The following is a 21,961-nucleotide window of genomic DNA, read 5'->3' as shown; positions in this document are numbered from 1 at the left end:
CCAAATAAGCAAAATCCTAGTGGGGTCGCGAAGCGGACCTCGATTGCTGGTGGGAAGAGGCATCTCGCATAATTTGAGTACGCCTTGAATCCGCCAACACTCAATCAGATGCCGTTCATAATAATGGATCATCCGCCCGGATCTCGAGTTCAAATGTCGACTTAACTTATCCTGACCGTCCTGTGTGGACTGCGCCGCATTCGATAAGGAAGACATCTAATCCGAGACCAACACAGTTGTCCGTGGCAGTTTATCGCGTTGCAGATAACACCCAATGAGTGCTGAAGCGACCGGCATTCATCCCGTTTACGTCCAGTCCGGGCGTATGTGCAGCCTCAAATGCGCGAGAGGCGCGGGTTACAGTGGGGGCCGTACATAAGCGGTTCCATTCCATCGGTAACCCGAGGCCTTCATATTGACAACCTCAGGAGAGTTTTCGAAGGCAACCCCTGTTGTTTGATGCAGCGGGAAGCCTAACGTGTCTAGAAGACGATCCGTTGGCGGCATCACCGAAGGCGTGCCGTTGGCACAGTTCTCATACATGATGCCGGCAAATTCGTTTGGTGTAATCTCACGGCACAGTCACTATCCTTGATGTCTGGCAATCCACTGAATTTCCCTTCGTCATAGAACCATCTTTTTCGTTTGCCGTTATTTCTGGCCAAGACCAAGTCAGCACCTACTGCATTCACTCCGGCGCAAGCTGCGCGCACCACTTACGAACAATCATACTTGAATGCTCAACTCACGCTGATATCGACTTCTCAACCAGGGTAATCGGATCACAACACATTCTTCTCCATTCTTGCAATGTCATCACAATCAGAAATGTCGAAAGAGAAAAGCGTTGAATCAGTCAAGCTTGAAGAGGGTGTTTTAAGTACACCTCCACACAGCCGAGATGAGCTCGCTACCCCAGACAGCGAGTCGCGATACATCACAGGGCTGAAGTTGTACCTCATCAACGCTGGACTCATCGTATCTATGTTTCTTGTCCAAATGGACTCATCCATGTTAGTCTTAGTCCACTACTACTCCCGCACGATGAAGCTCACGTCTCCACAGAATCAGCACAGCAGTAGTCAATATCAGCGATGATCTTGGTGGATACGAAAAGAGTTCATGGCTATTCACAGGATACCTCATTACCTATTGCAGTGCGTAGCTCTGATTCTCGATCCGGTCCAGACTAACAGCTCCTCTTTGTAGGCACTTCCATGATCTTAGCGAAGATCTCCGATATCTATGGACGCAAACTGGTTCTCATAGTATGCCTAGGCATTTTCACGATCTTCTCAGCTTTATGCGGAGCCGCGCAGACGATGATCCAGCTCATCATGTTCCGATGGTGTCAGGGTGTTGGCGGTGGCGGAGTCTTTGCTCTGGTACAGCTCATGTTCCTGGAGCTTGTGCCAAGGAGGAAGCTTCCTGCATACATGAGTATGGTCACCTCAGCACTCGCTCTATCTCTAGTCATTGGGCCGCTGCTTGGAGGTGGTATCACTCAGCACGGAAGTTGGAGATGGATTTTCATCGTCAAGTAGGTCTTGGTTTGGATTCATGATTAGGAATGTCGCTGACATCCAGCAATAGTGTCCCCGTCGGAGTCCTCGCAGGATTAGCACTCTTCTTCACCCTACCTAAGACCGCATGGAACGAGCCAGCAGCGGATCCGATTCAGGATCGATCTTTGTCTGCATCTCTTAGTCGTTTGGACTTTTTAGGGGCGTTTCTCATGCTCGGGGCGATCGTACTGCTCACAACTGGTCTTCAGCAGACAGCGCAAGGCTATGCCTGGGAGTCTCCCATGGTGTTGGGACTTGTCATCAGCTTTATTCCGATGGCAATTGCTTTCTTCATGTGGCAGTGGTGGGTAACAACGCGTCGAACTAGCCCTGAGCCGGTATTCCCATGGCGACTCATTCAAGACCGTCGACGCCTCGGCATGATTGTGTAAGTTTCGATCATGTTCCAAAGTAACGAAAAGCTGACAACCCCAGAAACACTTTTCTTGCTGGAACGGTCCAATTCGTCTGCATCGCTCAGATTCCGCAACGCTTTGTCACCGTCAACGATGTATCACCACTTTCGGCGGCTTTGAGACTCTTGGCATTTGGAGCTATGATTCCCGTCGGGATCTGCCCTAGGCTGGAGCACTGATGGGAAAAACCGAGAATACCGCCGTGTGGAGTGGTACTGGGCAGAGCGCCGTTCTTGAGATCATTGGTGTCGTGCTCTTATCACGAATTAGTACCTCACCCCAGATTGATAGTACTCAGTACGGCTTTCAGGTGCTGGCTGGACTTGGAACAGGCATGGTTAATGCTGCCCCTTATCATACTTGTGCCATACATCATGGAGACAAAAGATCTTTGTAAGCGGCTTTCTTTACACAGCATCCACATACTAACAACCACCTAGCTGTTGGCTCCGCTGCCTGCACTCAATTCCGTATCTTGGGCGGACTGGTTGGCCTCGCGATCGTCGTTTCCATCTCGACGCCTTACATTCGCCAGCACTTGACCGATATAGTCTCGCCTGAAATCGCAATGATGCTTCTAGAGAAGACCGAGACAATCAAGGAATTGCCTTTGGACACAGCCGACAAAGTGCGGACGCTATTTGGTAAAGGTTACAATCTTCAAATCACGATTTTGATCGGGTTTGCTGCCGCAAAGATTCCTGTTACCGCTTTGATGTGGACGAACCAAAAGTCAGATGTTTGATTACTGTGGCATATTCCCTTCCGTAAATTCTAGCTAGACAGTCCAACTTTATCAAAATAGAGCACATTCATTACCTTGTTACGCCCCGCATTTCCATCTCGCCAGCGTCGGCATGTGTTGTATGTTTCTGTGTAATCTTTGCTAGAAGCACGATCACCTTGTAAATGCAGTGCTGACTTGCATATTGATCTGTGTCCCATTGGCCGACTGCAGTTGGCGGAATCTCGCAACTATGATGGTTTTAAGCCCTCTATGCCCATGCTGTCCTAATATCACATCCATATCTCAGCGAGTACTACTTGCAACATCCAGCGCCCTATTCCTCACAGCACCATGCCCAAATACATGCAGGTGGCTACATGGCGACCTCAGACCTTGCCAACTCCATTGCCCATAAATTTACCTTACATCGAAGCGTCACAACTCGAGCGGGCGAGGTACGTCATGGAGTCCATGATTTACTAGATCGATGTCCGGTCCTCGACGGGCGTAAAGGGCATCATATGGCGATGAAAGTAGACAACCACTCTGATCTTGGTTGTGTAGCCTAGGGTTACATTTGGTGAGGTTTCTAGCATAAGTAAAGATGGGAAATTGCCTCAAGCTATGCCTTGTGTACCGATCCTCATGTCCCGCTGTAAATCACTGTCTTAATTCATCTCACGTGCTTTCGGACCGTCATGTATATTAGCGGCGGAACATTCTGCCAGTCGTCTCTTGGATCAAGAAGTAGAGCCGAATATCTTACCCGAAAGTAGCTAGCTGATTTCCAAGCCGCAAGTGGTGATTCACGCATCATCGCCGCATTTGCGAACCAGTCAACGACTTTCCAAGGCGGAAAAATGAACTCAATTCCAGCTCCACCACGGACATACCGCAAGCACTTCATCCCTCTCGAGTCTAACCCCGAACTCTTTACCGAGCTGATACACAAATTGGGCTTATCCAAGTCGCTCGAGTTCCAAGATGTGCTGTCATTAGACGACCCTGACTTACTCGCATTTCTACCAAGACCTGCGTACGCGCTGATATTGGTTTTCCCGACGACGGAACTGTATGAGAAGAGAGTGCGCGATGAAGACAGTATATTGCAGATGATTGATGGCGACCTACCTGACGGCGATGTTCTTTTCTTCAAACAAACAATCAACAACGCATGTGGCTTGTACGCAATCTTGCATGCAGTTTGCAATGGAGAAGTGAGGGACAGAATGGGCATGCGAATCCCGAGCAATATTTATGGACCTTGGCTGACATGCATCAAGCCCCCGACTCCATCATAGCCACGATCAAGCGAATTGCTGAAACGCTCAATACCGAGGAATGCGCTTTGGCTCTTGAGGCTGATTCGGCACTCGAGAAGGCGTACGCGCAAGTGGCTCGAATTGGCGATACTGAAGCGCCAGCTAATGCGCAGGACGAAGTAGAGTACCATTACATCTGCTTCGTCAAGTCGCACGAGAACGGCCATGTGTACCAACTTGACGGAGACCGCCAGCAGCCAGTCGATCTTGGAGCGATGGCTGTGGACGAAGACGTCTTGTCAGATAAGTGTCTGGATGTCATCCGCAGCATGATCGCGAGCGAAGAGGGGAATATGAATTTCAGCCTAATGGCGCTTGTGCCAGCAGCCTCGTAACGGGAGGGTGCGAATCATATGAGACCCACGCGTGTGCCTCAAGCAAGACGACGCATCAGTCAAAGTATGTAGGTAGCCAAGGAGTCACACTCTTCGTGGAAGAAAGTCTCCGAAGAGCGAGGAAGTGTGAACTATGAAGGACCTTTTTATTTGCTCTGGCAACAGTATACCTAGGGTATAGCACGAACGATTGTACAGTCGGCATACACCGCAGCGACGCAAGACGCGAAACTACGGGATGTTCCCCGAAAGGACTTGTGATGTGTGTCTGAGACTCAAGTGGCTGGCGTGCAGGTTGCGGTGTCTACAGGAATAGAACACGACAGTCTCATGACCATGGGTAAAGGCCTGCTCATGTAGAAGCTGGCACTTTCCCATATCGTGATGGTGATGTTCAGGTGTCGAGGAGGGTCCTCGCTGCGGAGTTTTCTAACAGGTGCCAAGCCTAGTAACGTTAGCGCTAAACCCCCGACATAGCTGGAGCTTCGACCAACGACTGCTGAGCGCAACCTCACGCTCACCACTTGCCTACCGCAAAGATGACGAAAAAGCGCAAGAGATACCCCGATTTGGACGCCAAGCTCGAGCGCCCGTGGTGTTATTACTGCGAGCGTGACTTCGATGACTTGAAGATTCTCATCTCTCACCAGAAAGCCAAACACTTCAAATGCGACCGCTGTGGAAGGCGGTTAAACACCGCAGGAGGTACATATGCCCGCGACGATGGCGCCCATTCGCGCTCTATACGGCTTCAATTATATGTGGCATGTCACTAATGCACATGCAGGTCTCTCCGTGCACATGAACCAAGTCCACAAGGAAAACCTCACACACGTCGAGAATGCCAACCCCGGCCGTCAAGGCCTCGAGATTGAAATCTTCGGCATGGAAGGCGTGCCTGCGGAGATCATCGATCAGCACAACCAGGAAGTCACCCAGGCGCATTTCTCCGCAGAAGCCGAGCGCGCTCGTCTTACTGGAAATCCGGTTCGTGGCGCCTACGCAAACGGCGATGTGGTGCCGAACAAGCGGCCAAAGGTCACCGAGACGCTCGAGGAGATCGAGGCGCGCGCAGCAAAGTACAGGGAGGATAGGAAGAATGGCGTACTACCTGTGCCGACGGTGAAGGAGATTGTCAATCAGCCGGTACGTCGAGTGCACGACATTTGGACTCGAGGCTACGACGCTAATACAGATGCGCAGACACCGCCGCAAATCCAGCCTCCCTACGGCGCTCCAGCTTACCCGCCGCAACAACCCTACATACCCAACGGTGGCGCGATCCCGCCTCGACCGGCTGTCGACGCGATACAGAGCTCCATTGACGATCTGATCGCGGGCGTGCAGAAGGAGGTGCCGGCAGACAAGAAGGAGGATAAGAAGAGCAAAAAGGACAAGAACATGCGGCTTATATACAACGACGACAATTATAGTCCGGAGGAGAAGATGGCGCTTCTGCCCAAGTTTGCCGAGTTTGTCAGGGTGTAGTTGGGCGATGGGTAATGGACACAGATATCTAACGGCTGGACATGCGCTTTTCAGAGGCAGTCCGATCCGCCCCATACAAATGGCTGCTTCGGCAGACGCAGCGGAAGCGTCTCAGTACGCGTCAAGGATGCATACAGTCACTCTTCAAGGCAAAGTACTTCAGCGCTGTCACGGCAGTCACAAAGCGAGAGAAGTTTCATCAAACAAAGGGTATCCAATTCTAGCGCGAGAAACCGCCAGATGCGCAATGAGTAGACTCCGCGAGAAATAGCTGTAAAGAGTCTTGAAATATACTACAATGAACCTGCCACTCCCATCCCATTCACCCCCCCTTTTTCTCTTAATATTGATCGTAACCAAGTCCCGCCAGTTCCTCGCCTTCTTCTTCCTCGTCCTCGTCATACTCCTCGCTCTGCGTGTCTTCGGGCTCGCTGCTGTCGCTGCGGTCTTCGCTTGCGCGCGCCCACTCGGAACTCTCTGTGAACGCCAGACTCTCGCCGAGATCCAGACCACGCGTCTTTTCGAGGCCATCGTCGTCTTGCTCGGGGAGTAAAGCAGGGGAGGAATCAGGCATGGGATCGACTTGTCTCAGCGCGGCCTTTTCCTCTTCAGTGCTGCTGTACTCTGCGGTCGCGAACCCGACGACCTTGGAATTTGCAGTCGAGTCCCGCGTTTCTGGCCTCTCGGGCCGCTTTTCTTCAATGATGTCGCCGGTCCATGGGCGGCATTCCTTGACAGTTTCGCCGCAGCGCAGACAGGTCCAGCCTTCGCCTTCTTCGTTGGCGATACGCTGGGCGATGCATGCGAAACAGTAGATGCACCCACAACCCTCGGCTTCGTATGGGTTCGTTATGTCTGTCGCAGCGGAGCCAACGACGACGCCGCCTCCAAGCCGAGCTGGCGATGATGTCGGCTTCGGACTGTGTGATAGAGATTCTGGTCGCGATAGCAGATTGCGCAGGTGCGTTCGAGAAAGGAAGCCCAGTTCGCCTTGTTTCGATTCGCTTTCCTCGTCATCAGGAGAGGTGGGTTTTGAGCGGCCGATGAGTGCGAGGAATGAGAGTCGCAGCTTGCGCCAGGAGCGGCCGAGGATGCGACGCCAGCGCGATATGCCGACAAGTGGGAGGAGGAAGAGGAGGAACTCGGTAAAGGCGTGCCAGACGAGTTGGCGGTTTAGGTATTCGAAGGAGACTTCGCGGGATGTGGAATGTGATGTTGGCGTCAGACGTAGCCGTAGCAGGCGGTCTGTTATCGTCCTATACCGTCCGTTGACCAAGAAGACGAGGAAGGAGGCGAGAGAGGCGGCGTCGTGTGCGGAGTTGAAGCGCTCGGTCAACGCCGACATGAGTTTGAGTTGGGGGCTTTCGGGTCGTGTATAATCTTCCTGGCTAGCAAGGAGGTACTCTTCCCACTTTGTCCACGCATATCGTCCCCCGACCGTGACGAGCCCATATGCAGCCTTCTGCCAGGGCTTTGGCGGCGGTCGGTTCGGCGCTGAGCTGCGCGCATCTGTGTATCGCAGGCCCTGTAGATGTGCGCCGTAGCTCGCGTTCTGGTCCCATATTGAGAGTTTGAAGAGTATGCACCGCAGGGCAAGGAGGATCTCCGGACTCCAGTTGTCGGTTATATGGCTGCCGAAATACTTCAAACCCTCGCCGACTTGTCCTTTGAGCAAATCTAGAAGTTCCTCATCAAGCCAACTCGGCGTCGACCTGCCCGACACGGAAGAACGGAGATGTGCCGCTGCGGCCCTTGATCGCATCCCAGGCGCTGCTCAGGCCGAAGGGGAGGCGGATGGCGCGTGAGTTTGTGCTCGTTTCATGATGGGCGCGTTGCGAGGCGGCACGTTGGGCGCGACGGGCGGCGATGCGTTGTTGCGCTGCGGCGAAGTCGGCGGCGGGCATTTGGGGGCATTGGGAGGGTGCGATGGCGTGGGTGGTGGTGAAGGGAGTTGTGCTGGGGAGACGCGATAGCGTGATGGGATGACATCTGGACTGGCTGGGCCGAGGTACCGATGCACAAGCAGATTAGGCGAGGATGCGGACAACCTGGAGGTGCGCGCATCTTGGCCGGACCATCTCGTTAGTGTACCTAATGAGCAGACGGATAGTGTCTGTGACGCTGTATAGATTCTAGTCAACACGTATAATTGTGCCTGGGAGTGTAGGCTAACGCGACCACAACGTTATGGCGGCAGCAGCGATCGCCAGGGTCCGCGGTGTGACGCACGTGGGAACTTTTTGTAACGCGCTTCAGACTGGCCCTTTCCCCAACATAGACGCGGCCTGGGTGAGCAGGGCGACTCGCCGCTATCCAACTTCTACAGGACATCACTGCGACTCTGTACAAGTCCCCGCCTAGGCTTGCTTTGTAGTAGAAGACTTTCCAAACTCAAGTACCCCACCACTTGCGGGACCATCAACACCGCGCCAAACATGAACGCCGAGTTCAGCGCCATAGAGGTGCCCGGCGAGGCCAATCCCTTGACCGAGGGCATCCTCTACCATGTCCTGCGCTCAGCATCTTCGACGGACCCAAACCAGATCCAGACTGGCACGAAAGCAATTGCAAGCATGGGAGAAGTCGAGTGGCTTCTACCCACTGCTGCAGGTATGTTACGACTTCCTGGGGCTACCTTTTCCTCAACTAACTGGCTCCCAGTCTGTCTTCCTCGACAAAGTCTCTCCCAATCGAAGTCCGCTTACCTTCGCCATCATTCAACTCAAGAACGGCATCGACAAATACTGGCGGAAGACTGCGGTCAAGTAGGTCCCCCAGTCCGTCGGAGGCGCATGGCTGACCCCATAGCAGTGCCGTGAGCAAAGAAGACAAAGCTGCCATCCGATCGCGGCTACTCGAGAGTGCAGTCAACGAAGCCGACCAGCGCCTGGCCCTGCAGAACGCTCTCGTCGTTGCCAAGATTGTGCGCTTTGAGTTCCCCAATGACTGGTCAGTCTAGACCTGCACCACCACTCCCACTTCCTGACATGTACCAGGCCAGATCTCTTCGAGCAGCTACTCCAAATCCTCCGCGCTTCGACCGACCCTAATGCCTACCGCCTCCAACTTCCTCGCGCCCTACTCATCGTGCTGTATATTGTCAAGGAATTATCTACAGGCCGTTTAATGCGAACACGCCAGAACCTACAAGCCGTTGCGCCAGAGATCCTCAATGTCCTGGGCACTATATACGTGAGCAAGGTACAAAGCTGGCAGTCCTTCTTCCGCGATGGCGGAGACGACGAAGGAGATGCTATTCAGAGCATCGAGACTAGTCTCCTCGCTATCAAGGTCATCCGACGACTACTCATTGCAGGATACGACTTTCCGGGTCGCGAGAAAGATGTCCAAGAATTCTGGACAATGAGCCGGACGCACTTCGGGGATTTCTTCCAATACGTCGCGTCAGACGAGTCGCCTCTTGCTCCCAGTGTTCAGAAGCTAGTCGAAAAGCATCTGCTGCAGTTGTCAAAGCTACATATGAATATGGCTGTAACTCATCCTGCAGCGTTCGCTCTTCTACCAAATTCGCTAGATCTTGTACGCGACTACTGGAGTCTTGTCTCCAAACTAGGCGAGACTTGGGGCTCCAAGTCATTAGACGGTGCGAAAATTGGCACTGATGGAGATGCCGACGACGAGACGCCCATTCTCGAGCGTTTAGGCTTAAAAGGGCTCCTCATCATCCGTGCATGTGTGAAGATGGTCTTCTACCCTGCTCAGAGCTTTCGATACAAGCAGCAACAGGAAAAGGACGAGAGAGCGCAAGCAACTAGTGAGATCAAGTCACAGCTCCTAACTGACGACCTGGTACGAGAAATGATTTCCGCAATCGTCACCCGCTTCTTTGTCTTCCGACCCAGCGATCTCCGCATGTGGGAGGAAGACCCCGATGAATGGGAGAAGATGGAAGAAGGCGGCGAAGATTGGGAGTTCGCCATCCGTCCATGCGCCGAGAAGCTATTCTTAGACCTCGCGAAGAATTTCAAAGAATTGATCATTCAGCCTCTGCTCCAAGTCTTTTACACTGTTGCAAGTGAGTACTTACTCCCGACGAGGCATAGTTTCCGCTAATTTCGAGCAGCGCCGGACAATGAGGACGTGCTCTTTAAAGATTCAGTATACACAGCTATTGGCCTTGCCGCCGATGTCCTTCACGATCAGCTCGACTTCGACTCCTTTATTGAGAACACGCTTGTCCCCGCAAGCAGGCAAACAGAAACAGGGCTACAACATCATTCGACGCAGGATTGCCATTATCATCTCGCAATGGATATCTATCAAAATTGCAAAGGAGAAGAAGCCGATCGTTTACCAAATCTTCCAGCATCTGATGGACAAAAATGATCCATTGAATGATCAGGTAGTTCGAGTCACGGCTGGCCGCAAGTTTATGGAAATAGCAAATGAGTGGGAGTTTAGTGCAGAAAACTTCCTACCGTACGCGCCAGTCACGTTAGATCGGCTCATGGCCCTAGTACAAGAAGTCGAGTTGGCCGAAACGAAGATGGCGTTGCTGAATACGATCAGCATTGTCGTGGAAAGACTGGAGCACAATGTAAGTGCTTGATCCCAGTCGTGCATGACATACTAACACAAGTAGATCACACCATACGCCAACAGCATAGTCTCTCTCCTCCCACCCCTATGGGAACAGTCTGGAGATGAGCATCTAATGAAGCAGGCGATCCTGACTATGCTGTCCCGTCTCACAAACGCAATGAAAGCCGACTCGCGAGTCTTCCACGTCTCCTTCCTACCCATCATCCAATCTGCTATAGAACCCGGTTCGGAGACCCAAGTATACCTGCTCGAAGATGCGCTCGATCTCTGGTCATCGATCATTGCACAGACGCCTTCAGCCCCTGAGCCTACGCCTCCTGAACTCCTTAACCTATTGCAGTATCTACTGCCGTTGTTCACGATGGACAACGATACTCTCCGCAAAGCTATTGAGATTGCAGAAGCATACCTCCTCCTAGCGCCCGCCGCCGTTCTCGCAGACAGCTTCCGTCCTGCGATCCTGCAAGCTCTTGCCGAACTGCAAGGCACCTTGAAACCAGAAGCCAACGGCATCATGACGCACCTGGTACAATGCATTATTCGCGGCGCAGAAGGTGTCGGCGGCGAAAATGCTGTCAAGATTCTCACTCAAGACCTCATCTCTACAGGCTTCCTCGCAAAGGTCCTGGAGGGTCTACATGGCGCATGGCAACACCATCAATCCCACGGCCCGTATCGAGAACTCCCAGCTGGCGCTGTCGACGGTGTTGTTGAGACAGACTATTTCACCGTCTTAGCGCGGGTAGGACTCGCTAGCCCATCTACCTTGCTTTCTGCAGTAAGGTCTGTGGGTGGTGAGGGTGTGTGGGACTGGCTACTTGAAGAATGGTTCAGTCACATCGAGAACATCGGAGACGGCCCAGGAAAGAAATTGATGACGCTCATCCTCACACGACTCTTAGGAGAAGATGCAGGACTCATGTTGCCCAAATTGCAGAGTCTGATGACGGCTTGGACGGACGTCCTGGGCGAGTTGTTGGATGGTATGGATGACAGGAGTGTTGAGTATGTTTTCCATCCCTCCCCACAATTCCACAGTGCAATCGATTAACACATACCTTCTAGCTCTCTTTTTTGGCCGCCAGAACCTTATCATCCAACCGAACCCGAGGCCCCTGAGGATATACGCAAGCGCGAACTCATCTACAGCGATCCCGTGCACCAAATCAACCTCGTTGCTTTCGTGCGTGAGCAATTGCAACAAGCGGTGCAAGCGGCAGGAGGCGAGCAGAGGTTCCAAGAAGATTGGTTGGCAAATGTGGATAAGGATGTTGTCAAGGGCTTTGGTGAGTTGGGCATCATGTAAATAGTGAGGAAACGAGCAAAGCACTGAAAAAGTATGGATTGAATGAATAGTAAAAACCAAATGTTCCAAACTATGATTCTTTCTCACTCAGCTTCAAGAATTCGTACATGGCTCGCACGACGGACAAGCCGCTGCCTTGTGTTTCGACTGTTCGTCCACGGCCGCGAGAACTTGGATCGCCTGACGTTGCTGGCTTTGTGCTGTGCTGAGATACATCTTCTCGCGCCACCTCATCTTTCTTCCAATCCGCGAGCAGGGCCGGGTAGTTTCGATAATCGACCGCACCATCTGGGAGCACTCCACCGCCTTCTTCATCACCACCCGCGAGATTCGACCGTCGTGCCGCGCTCCACCACTCCCCAAACCTTCCCCTGCGATCTCTCGTGCGCAGCGCAGCTTTCGCATTCCACACAACCCACTCCATTAACGCCTTGCACTTCTGCCCATGCACCTCCTCGCTCGCCCCGCCCTGCAAACCAAGCGGCCGACAAAACGCCACCAAATGATGCCAAAACACGCCCTTGAACGTCTGTCCGTCCTGGTTGCACGTCCCACGCGCATCGCAAAAGTCTTCCAGGACGCCGTTGCGCCCGAGACCAGCCCACTTGCCGTCTTTGCGGCCCCAGCCCGTCGCGCGCACGACGTTGGCAATCAGGACGAACGCGTCAGATAAGTACGCGGCGTTGCCCGTGGCTGCGAACAGGTCGCGCAGGCCGGAGAGGATGACGCCTTGGTTGTATGTGTACACCATCTCGTTGCGCTCGTCACACGTCGTCTTGCTGCGATTCGAGCGGTAGCCGCTGATGTGGAATCCGTCCGTGTACAAGCCCTGAGGATTCCGCATGCCCGAGTTGTTCAGCCAAGTATAGCCGTCGATGGCGTTCTTCAGGAATGCTGGGTCGTGGGGGCGGCGACTGCATTCGTTGGAGGCGGAGAGGAAGGGGCTACAGTTGTCGTCGCCGGGGAAGTGAAGGTACATGCTCGCGCTTGCGGCGATGAAGAGCTGGTTTGTGATGGCGTTTTTGTAGGGGAGGAGGCGTGGGTTCCATGTCATGCCGCCGCCGCAAAGGCGCCAGTCCCAGCCGGCTTCGGAGAGTTGGTAGAATATGCGCGCGCGGTGGGAGAATGCTGGGATGAACTGCTGGGCGTGCCATGGCTGGTTCTGGGTAGACGAGTGTTCGTTGATGAATTTGATGCTCTCGAGCCACTCTAAGACGACCCAGAGGATATCATCGTAGGCTTGCATCCTTATGGCAAATGCCTCCTCTCCGTAGTAGAATGCAGTCGTTTGGGCGAAGTACATGTTGATATCGTTGTCCAATTCTTTCCCATCTTGACTGTGCTCAGACGTTACGTCGTGTGAGCGTGTCAATGAAGACAATGTCGCTGAAATGTACGTATTCGTAACAGCCGCTGTCCAATCTATCGCCGATGTCCACTTTCCAAGCCATAGGGAGAAGTATTGATCCTGCATGTTCGATAGAGCGTCTCGAAGCTCAGTGAGGGCACCACGTGTGTTGTCGGACCTATGGTCGGGCAGATTCGTAGCTTCATGATTTGCCAGTGGTGGAAAGACTTCGAGCGGTTGGAGTCTGTGGAGGATTTTCTGATGTTCGGCCTCATAGGCAGACGTGTCGTCTAGTAAGTTAGACCACGGTCTTTCGAGGAGAGGATTGAGTTACCTTTTACCCTATGCTCTTCAATGCTTACCAGAGATGGAGACGCATCAATACCAGTAACATATAGTAGCAATGTGAAAGTAATGCAAAATCGCACCAGCGACACTGTGCTGCTGATCGACATCCTTGCAGAGCATTCGTCAAAGTCCAATGCTCAGGACTATTGGAACTGGTTCATACCCGGTAACGAGCAATAATATAGAGTCGTACAACATTACAAAACGTAACTTCTTCCGTTCATATGGGCGGGAAGGAGGGGATCAGCCGCGAAGCATCATTGAGGCGTCCAAGGGCTGGGCGTGCTTATCAGTGCATGTTGAAACAAATCCACCACAAGAACTCATAACTATCATCGTTCATAGTATCTAAATAGAGGGAATCTCCGTGGCGTACCTTCGAAAAGCGTGTGAGAGATTGTTCATCACAACGTTCAACGCGACGCGCTTTCGATGAGCTGAAGCACAGACCCGGTCTCAGCATCATGGCCCCCCGCTCTCGCGTGGCAGAACCCCCGCCTCACACAGCTTCGGATGAAGCAGGGTACATACGAACACTAAAATTTGGCGGCCAGCAAATGTATCCTCGAGCGATGGAACCTGCCGGTGGACCAAAAAATATTCTAAAAATCCATTTCATGGGCAAAAAGAAGAATGTTGACAAGAGTGGGACTCGACTGTTTTTTTGTTAGAACGATGAGTCGAAGCAAGGAACTTTGGAGAAAACTTACACCCACGCAGATTACTCTACTAGCACCTGAAGCTAGCGCCTTAACCGCTCGGCCATCTTGCCATTTGATTGGAAGCATATTTTTATTTGGACTACTAAATCGTTTATATTCGTAACAATCTTAGAGCAGCAGGTACTGATGACCACCAGAAACGATATTGCGCACGTCGTTCGCGTTGCGAGACGTGTGTGGGACCAACAAGCTCACAGACATGGGCTAGATAGGCTAGACGAAGTGGGGGTGCAGGTAGAATTCTCGTTTGTGCATGACTCCGCTTGGTCTCCTAGTCAGCCTGCTACGCGCAACGCCGCTTTACGAAGGCATCAAGAAGCACTGAATGACATGCTATCAACTATAAACAGGGGTGTACAACAACCTGAAGCTATACACAGGATCGATAGGTACGCTTTAAATGCGAAGGTAAGGCGCTGTATATAGCTTCAGACTATGTAATAAGCTGCTACCTGCTGCACCCGGTCTACTCCACATCGGGTCGACAGTTGCAAAAGAGGTTGTCCTCTAAAGTCCATTGATACCTCTGCAGACTCAGAACTGACCATACATCTCGCTTCTTAGTCTTTACACTTGATCTCCACCATCGGCCCATCCCGCCCAAAACCCAAAGCATCGTACATCTGAAACTCATCTTCCCTCTCCCTCCCTATACCTAGTCCTTCCTTACCACCTCCTCGTCCCGGCTCATCAGGTGCAAGTCTCAGGTCAAACCGCCACAACACATGTGCCAGCGTAAGCTTCAATTGCATATACGCCAGCCTTTTCCCGCTACACCCCCGAGTCCCGATGCTGAACGGATTGAAGGCCTTACGAGCAACCGTAATGGCTTCAGGAGAGGTGGTTGACGACTCGATCCAGCGTGAAGGGTCGAAGGTAAATGGGTCAGGGAAGTAGGCTGGATTGTGGTGGATGGCGTACATGGGAACGCCGACGACAGTGGAAGCTGGAAAATGTTCGTCGTCGATGGTCATGCCGTCGGGCAGAACAACTCGAGGTAAGTGGCTTGGTACCGGCGCAGCGCGGCGTAGAGTCTCTTCAATGCAGGCGTACAAGTAAGCGCAGGAATTGAGTTTGGTACCAGTGACAATTTCAGAGGGCGACGTGAAAGTCGAGCTGATGACGAAAGTTAGTTACCATCCATGTTTGTCTGACAAATTTTGTCGTACCGAACTTCCTCTGTAGCCGTTCTCAGTACTTCAGGGTTGTGCGTGAGGTAGAAGAAAGTTCCGGCAAGCACACTACTTGTCAGGTGACTGATGCCAAGATGGGGCCTGTGCTCGGGTCCCCTATGTAATCCCCTCTGCTGGGCTAGTTAGCAGGCTAGAACTATACAATATATCAAAACCACCTCTATAGTCCTTACAGATAGTAGCTAAGATATACATTATATCTACTTAAACACCTCTGTTAATTCTGTTTCTAGCGCCTTATAACGCGCTGATACTAAGTTACTATTAAGTTCCTAGCCTTATAGTGCTAGACTCCTGCGCAAGTAGCTCTCTATATTACAGACTCTAGCTGCTCTACATTAATAAGGTCCTCTCTAGCTAAACCTAGCTCTGCGCATTATACTTTATTAAACATGCGTTAATATTACTATTTTAGCAGATTGCAGCCTACTCTAAGCTCTCTCTTAAACTAGAATATACGCGCTGCAGATTTATAATATAGCAGAACTACTAGAGTTCTTAGCAACTTATATAATTAAAGAAGAACTACGTTAGACTGCAATTAGAACGCGCCTTATAATTATAAATATAACGCGTAGCTTTATTGCCTACGCGCCTACTACTAACACTTGCATTTTCTGCGCGCAAGCTTAGACTTACTATTATCTCTCTTAGAATATTAGCAATTGCTGCTTGCTGCATACTATAGTAACTATATACCTAGTAGCAATATAGTAGTTGCAACAACGTAACGCTATAAGAATAACTTATACTAAGTTATTAATAGAACTATAACTATAGTGTAGTAACTCCTATACTTTATACTCTTTAATTGCAATTTTAGTATACGTTATATAAGTAATAAACATACCTAAGCAGCTTTGTTCTAAAGTAGCTTAGCTTTAATTATTCTTCTAGTATAACTAATTATATCTCTTTAGAGAACTCTACTATTAAAATAAATACTAAACGTACTTCTCTTTATATACTAAGCCTGCCTTACTAAGCTTATCTCTTTATATACCTTCTGCTCTGCTAGAGCTCTCTAGAGATATCATCGTTTAAGCATACAACATTATTATATTTGCAAACAAGAGTACTTAGCAGAGAGACGCTATATACGAGAACCTTTTTAAGGCAGCATAGGCTATTATTAAGCTATACTATACTCTAACTTCTTTTAAAGGAAAAACGCAAGCTAATATTACTCTCCTAGATAAAGGCTTCCTAGTATAGGCCTCTCTAAGAAGACTATTATTTAAAAATAACGACGCGCTTAGTTACTCTATTGCCTAGTTAGCATACTCTAAAGAGCAGCGCGTAGCTAAGAAGAATACTAAGAAGAAGTTCTCTATCTTTAAATAACTTACCTAAGTCTTTTGCGCTAGTAACACCTTTAACTGCTAGCTTTAGATAAGAGAATAGATATAAGGCATAATAATAATAACCTTAATTATCTCTCTATAAAACTTCTTTAGCAGTTATAGAAAGTAATAGACTTTAGACATAAGTAGTAGTCTGCCTTCTCTATTCTTACTACTTAACTAGAGGCAATTAAATTCTCTGCTATTATCTGCTTTTACTAAGATCTCTCTGCCTTCTTAGCTATCTGCCTAGCTACTCTTCTCTATTTAGGCTCTAGATAAATGCTGCAAGAAGAAAAAGCGCATAAGAAGATTCTATTAAACTATAATAGCAAGCTAACGCTGCAAAGATAAATACTAAGAGAATACCTTTAAGCCTGCACTATTGCAATCTGCAGCGCCTAACTATTAATTATCTTCTCTTAATAGCCTCTTCTTAAGATAAATTCGTGCAAGCAATCTAGCTATTTATTAGAGACTTTCTGCATAATTTGCTAAGGTTAGAGAAGCTAGTGCAGTTAATTAACTGCTGTAACTTCTATTTATACTAGGTAACTCTAACCTTAAACTACTAGAGAAACTTAAAAGCTAGAGAATCTTATAAGATAAATACTAAGATTAGTTAGGCTAAGGCTCTAGAAATAGCTAGGTAAACGACTGCATACGCTTATATAACTTATAGCCTTTAGTAGAAGAATTTATACCTCTAGCAGGTTAGATGCTACTGCTACTATTATCTTTATCTAGGCGCAGCTTATGCTATAGTGCACTCTAAGATGTTTCTCTCTATAGTAAAGTATACTCTGCATCTACACGCTTATAATTAGTTATATAAAGTAAGTTAATAGATATATTCGCCTAATTCTAGCAAGAAATAACTAGCGTAATAAAGAAATACCTTACCTTATTATAACTCTAGTATATTCTACTATCTATGCAGAAGACTGCTAGATGCAATAATAATTTCTATATATCTAGAGAGAATAGTTAAGCCTATAATAATTTTAGTCTACTACTAATAGCGCATAACAGCATAGAGACCTTATACTAGAATTACCTAGCAAGGCAATAAACTTATATTATAAATTCTAGCTATTAGAACCTCTACTAGAATATAGGTTTTTCTAGTAATAGATAACTATACTAGAATCTATACTTAGCGCTTAGTTGCACTTTGCGTGCTCTTACTCTAGCAGAGCAGAAGATAGCTAATAATAATACTAAAGTAAAGGCTATAAGAGGTTTACTAAAGTTTTAACTAGAATAAATTAGTTTCTTTTATCCTAGTCTGCTAACGCATAAGTACTCTAATAATATAGTTAATATAGCTAGTAAAACGCATTACTATAACATCTAAGATTTTCTTAACGCTATAAAGCTATATATCGCTAGCTAAACTATAGCAGAGCATATAGTGCGTAACAGGCTCTATTAATATTTTAAAAGCACTGCTCTTCTATAGTACTAATCTAATCTTAGTCTTAACTAACGCCTTAAAGTGCTAGAAGAAAATAGTCTTAATAACTAGGAAGAGAAGCTTAAATACTTCTGTATATAACTCTCTTAAGCTCTTGCACGCCTCTAGCGCTAGAAATTTAGTTCTAAAGATCTGTTAGAAGAACGCTTACTTATAGAATAGTTTCTCTAAGTAAAGCGTCTCTATTAGAATACTAAGTATAGCTATAATAATAATAACTAATACGTTATATACGCCTAGAATTTGCTTAATTTAAAGATATGCGTGCATCTTTAGAACCTAGAATCTTCTATAATATCTAACGACTTCTTAGGCATAATAGAAGATTAAAAGTATAAACTAAGCAACATCTTTTAATAGAAAGCAATGCTAAGTAAGTTTCTCTATAACTAATCTTATAATAGCTCTAAGCAGTAAGCTAGTGTATACCTATTAGATAGCTATTATAATAATTATAATAGCTATTAAAGCAGAAGCGCACCTTCTTACTCTTAAGGCTATTAGAATAGCAGTAACTATAGAGGAAACTCTAACGCCTAACTATAGTAAGGAAGCAGAGGTTATTAGACTAACTAATATTAGTTAAATAGGTTAGAATTACAAAACTATAAGAATTTAAATAGGAATAATATAACTAGCTATAATAGCAACTATAATAACTACTTAGGCGCATTAGGAAACTAAGCATAAGAAAGCTGCTTACTTAGCAATAGAAATCGACTATATAACAAAGTCTAAGGAGCCTATAGCTAGTTTTATAACTAGGTTCTCTAACTTAGTAACCTTAGCTATAACACTATAGTTATATCCTAATTACTAGATTTTCTTAAATTAGCTTCTAAGCCTACTCTAGAATCTCTATAAGTAGCTGCTAGACATATTTCTAATAAAGACTATAGTTTATAAGGTTTCTAAGACTTTAGTCCTAGTAACTAGGCTTCTTATATATTAGACTAGAACTATCCTAATTTACAAGACTAGTTCTTTAATAATAAAGAGGATAAGAATAATAATATTTACTACTAGTACGTTATATTACTAACGTCGCCTATTAGGCAAAGAAAAGGTATACGCTAAAGTACCTGCACTAAATATAATCTAGTTTTTAAGTCTTTAAATTAGCTATATTTATATATTAGAGAAGCCTACTATAAATAAGCATAAGTGCATTACGTATATATAGTAACTGCTCTTATTATAGAAAATGCTACTTTATAGAATAGAACTTCTGCTACTAATATATAAGAACTACGAAAGATGCGTATTATTAAGTCTATAGCCTCTTCTCTAATTAAAGGTATAATAATAGTGCAAAACTAGTTTAAGTTAAAGATAAATATACGCTTAAAAAGAGACGTATAGGACTTAGTAGTAATCTCTAATACTAAAGTAGCTCTTACTCTAGAACAACGAGACTTTATTAAGAAGCACTTTCTAAATGCTAAATAGAAAACTCTAAAGTTGCCTATATAATATAAGAGAGCAGAACTAAGTTTAAATATAATTATAGAAGTAGCATACCTTATAATTTATATTCTATCTTAAATATATAGAGGCAAATAGGTTTATACTCTATAGCGTCTTAAAGTTAATATTGCGAATATCCTTGCTCCTAATTTGCTTATTAGTATAGATAGCCTCGTCCCGCAGCAAGCAATTATTAACCTATAAAGCTAGGTTTTAAAATAACCTCTTTGCTATAGCGCTTTAGCCTTACTTATTATTACTCTAAAGAATATACTTACTTGCAAAATCTGCAAACTAGTTACTAAAAGAGCAATTAAGATCTTACTGCAAGCTGCTATTAAAGTACTAGCATACTATAAACACTTTCTTTTACTAGCGTATAACTACGCTATAGATCCTTTAGAGAATCTACTCTATGCAGCTAGAGTCTACGCCTTACTTCTTAACGCTAAAACTATAGAAGTAGTTATCTATAATACTACTAGTAATCTAGTCCGCCTACCTATAAAAAGCTCTCTTAGTTACGCAACACTACTTGCAATATACTATATATATAACCTTAGCCTAGAATACTATAATCTAGCTACTGTACTAGATTTAAGATAGTTAGCAGGTAACAAGACTAAACTTAAGAATAGTATTATAGTATATAGTAACCTAGCAATAAGAGATAAGCTTGCTAAGGTTACTATAAAGTTTTTAGAAGTCTAGACTAATTAAGGCTTAACTTACTAGATACCTAAAGAGTAATAGATAAATATTAACTTAAAAGATAGTTAGCAGAACGCTAACATATCTTCTAAGGTCTATACTAGTAGCTCTAGAGACTAGGCTGTTATTAACTAAGTCTTTAATAAGCTTATTAGCTAAGAGAAAATAGAACTAGCTCTTAAAGCTACTCTATTTTCTATGCTAGTATTTATAGTTTATAAGAAGCTAGATAATCTTAGAGAGAGCAAAGACTTCTACTAAAGAAGGCTAGTTTTAAATATGCGCAAAATTAACTATTAGTCTATTAAGAATGCCTACTCTCTTACTACCTAGAATAACATTCTTACCTGCCTCTAAGAAGTAAGATTTATTACTATAGTAGATAGAACTTCTTTCTTCTACTAGTTTCTAGTAAAGCTAGAATATAGGTATTAATTTATAGTTAACACATATTAAGGCGCTAAAATCCTAAATATTTACGCTATAGGCTATAAGAATAGCGTAGCATATATCTAATGCTGTAGTAATAATATATTTAAGAACCTAGCAGCTTTTATTAAGATATATATTAATAACTTTGTTATTTACTTATAGACCTTTAAGGAATATATAAAGCACCTATAAGCTTTCTTTTGCTAGGCATATAATTGTAGATTATTGCTAGCACCTAAGAAAGCTTTTATTAGATATCTATCTATTAAGCTCTTAGAATATTAGGTAGACGCCTTTAAGATTACTTCTATAGATAAGCGCATCTGTGCGCTTAAGACTATTAAGTTTCTCTAGCATGCTTATAATATAGAAAAGTATATTAGCGCTATTAACTTCCTTAATAACTAAACGCTATACCTAGCATAGATTATAGAACTCTTTATAATACTTAAGGCTAAGCTTCTGCATTATATACTAAAGAAGAAGAGGAGGTTAAGAACTTATATAACTATATATATGCCTATCCTAGCAGATAGTCTAATTAAGAAAGCTTTTAACGATATTTAATTGCTTTAGAATACTATTTTTAAGAGAACTTACTAAGACGTAGATTGCCTATTTTATATTAACGTTAACTTCTCTAAGAAATATAGTATAGCACTTATAGCGTACTATATAAGAGGTAACTCTAAATCTATAATAGTAGACTTAACTATTCTAGAAGATTATAAGAATAATAAATTATTATCTACTACCTAGTTAAAGAAGTTAGTTAACTTTAACAAAGCCTCTATTAAGCCTATTATCTTTCTATCTAAGTATCTCTCTAGCTCTAAGCAATGCTACTACTTAACTAAACTAGAAATAGCTAGATTATATTAGGCAGTGCAGAAACTAAACTATATAATCTAAGCTGCTCTAAAAGTTTATATCTTTACTAACTATGCAGCTATAATAGCTATTGCTTAGTAGAAATAACTTACTATAATAGAGTCTCTTAAGAGTCTAAACCTCTGCCTTACTAAAGCCTTAGTATACCTGCAACAGTTTAACTTAGATATATGCTATAGACCTAGAAAGCTCTATCTTATGCCTAACGCTCTATTAAAGCTGCATCTAAAGTGCATACTAGAATTAGACTTAGATACTAATATGCTTAACAACGTAGCTTATATCTTCTACGCTCTAATTATAGAAA

At 46.0% G+C, this 21,961-nt stretch overlaps 10 protein-coding genes across 10 annotated transcripts; 7 read left to right on the top strand and 3 right to left on the bottom strand.

Moving 5' to 3' along the window:
* Positions 1-828: 828 nt before the first annotated feature.
* Positions 829-1,544, top strand: SNOG_00067 (hypothetical protein; the record flags this gene model as incomplete). The annotated part of the gene is made up of 3 exons (XM_001790712.1): positions 829-1,013; positions 1,066-1,157; positions 1,270-1,544. 3 exons carry the CDS (start codon positions 829-831, stop codon positions 1,542-1,544), a joined length of 552 nt encoding a protein of 183 aa, XP_001790764.1.
* A 26-nt stretch (positions 1,545-1,570) lies between these two features.
* Positions 1,571-2,160, top strand: SNOG_00066 (hypothetical protein; the record flags this gene model as incomplete). Its single annotated transcript, XM_001790711.1, has 2 exons — positions 1,571-1,953; positions 2,001-2,160. 2 exons carry the CDS (start codon positions 1,571-1,573, stop codon positions 2,158-2,160), a joined length of 543 nt encoding a protein of 180 aa, XP_001790763.1.
* A 195-nt stretch (positions 2,161-2,355) lies between these two features.
* On the top strand, positions 2,356-2,726 carry SNOG_00065 (hypothetical protein; the record flags this gene model as incomplete). The annotated part of the gene is made up of 2 exons (XM_001790710.1): positions 2,356-2,374; positions 2,422-2,726. 2 exons carry the CDS (start codon positions 2,356-2,358, stop codon positions 2,724-2,726), a joined length of 324 nt encoding a protein of 107 aa, XP_001790762.1.
* Positions 2,727-3,059: 333 nt separating this feature from the next.
* Positions 3,060-4,593, top strand: SNOG_00064 (hypothetical protein; the record flags this gene model as incomplete). The annotated part of the gene is made up of 4 exons (XM_001790709.1): positions 3,060-3,163; positions 3,273-3,288; positions 3,485-3,891; positions 3,912-4,593. 4 exons carry the CDS (start codon positions 3,060-3,062, stop codon positions 4,363-4,365), a joined length of 981 nt encoding a protein of 326 aa, XP_001790761.1. The 3' UTR covers positions 4,366-4,593.
* A 311-nt stretch (positions 4,594-4,904) lies between these two features.
* Positions 4,905-5,853, top strand: SNOG_00063 (hypothetical protein; the record flags this gene model as incomplete). Its single annotated transcript, XM_001790708.1, has 2 exons — positions 4,905-5,070; positions 5,153-5,853. The coding sequence occupies 2 exons, from the start codon at positions 4,905-4,907 to the stop codon at positions 5,851-5,853; spliced, it is 867 nt and encodes a 288-aa protein (XP_001790760.1).
* A 340-nt stretch (positions 5,854-6,193) lies between these two features.
* Positions 6,194-7,757, bottom strand: SNOG_00062 (hypothetical protein; the record flags this gene model as incomplete). The annotated part of the gene is given in 2 exon segments (XM_001790707.1): positions 6,194-7,565; positions 7,585-7,757. The coding sequence occupies 2 exon segments, from the start codon at positions 7,755-7,757 to the stop codon at positions 6,194-6,196; spliced, it is 1,545 nt and encodes a 514-aa protein (XP_001790759.1).
* A 531-nt stretch (positions 7,758-8,288) lies between these two features.
* Positions 8,289-11,722, top strand: SNOG_00061 (hypothetical protein; the record flags this gene model as incomplete). Its single annotated transcript, XM_001790706.1, is given in 9 exon segments — positions 8,289-8,406; positions 8,426-8,463; positions 8,515-8,618; positions 8,665-8,802; positions 8,850-9,889; positions 9,983-10,056; positions 10,079-10,411; positions 10,511-11,399; positions 11,502-11,722. 9 exon segments carry the CDS (start codon positions 8,289-8,291, stop codon positions 11,720-11,722), a joined length of 2,955 nt encoding a protein of 984 aa, XP_001790758.1.
* Positions 11,723-11,792: 70 nt separating this feature from the next.
* Positions 11,793-13,025, bottom strand: SNOG_00060 (hypothetical protein; the record flags this gene model as incomplete). Its single annotated transcript, XM_001790705.1, has 1 exon — positions 11,793-13,025. One exon carries the CDS (start codon positions 13,023-13,025, stop codon positions 11,793-11,795), a length of 1,233 nt encoding a protein of 410 aa, XP_001790757.1.
* Positions 13,026-13,882: 857 nt separating this feature from the next.
* SNOG_00059 (hypothetical protein) lies at positions 13,883-14,348 on the top strand (the record flags this gene model as incomplete). Its single annotated transcript, XM_001790704.1, has 2 exons — positions 13,883-14,003; positions 14,278-14,348. The coding sequence occupies 2 exons, from the start codon at positions 13,883-13,885 to the stop codon at positions 14,346-14,348; spliced, it is 192 nt and encodes a 63-aa protein (XP_001790756.1).
* Positions 14,349-14,542: 194 nt separating this feature from the next.
* On the bottom strand, positions 14,543-15,167 carry SNOG_00058 (hypothetical protein). The gene has a single exon (XM_001790703.1). The coding sequence runs from the start codon at positions 15,112-15,114 to the stop codon at positions 14,701-14,703; it is 414 nt and encodes a 137-aa protein (XP_001790755.1). The 5' UTR covers positions 15,115-15,167; the 3' UTR covers positions 14,543-14,700.
* Positions 15,168-21,961: the final 6,794 nt, after the last annotated feature.

The sequence above is a fragment of the Parastagonospora nodorum genome (genome assembly GCF_000146915.1).
Source record: "Parastagonospora nodorum SN15 chromosome Unknown scaffold_1, whole genome shotgun sequence".
NCBI lineage: Eukaryota > Fungi > Ascomycota > Dothideomycetes > Pleosporales > Phaeosphaeriaceae > Parastagonospora > Parastagonospora nodorum.
Note: the sequence above shows the minus strand (reverse complement) of the source record. Positions and strands in the feature narration are given on the sequence as shown.

Bases quoted from the DNA above. Each gene is read 5' to 3' on its own strand.
- SNOG_00058 (XM_001790703.1), bottom strand. From the start codon at position 15,114: ATGACCATCGACGACGAACATTTTCCAGCTTCCACTGTCGTCGGCGTT.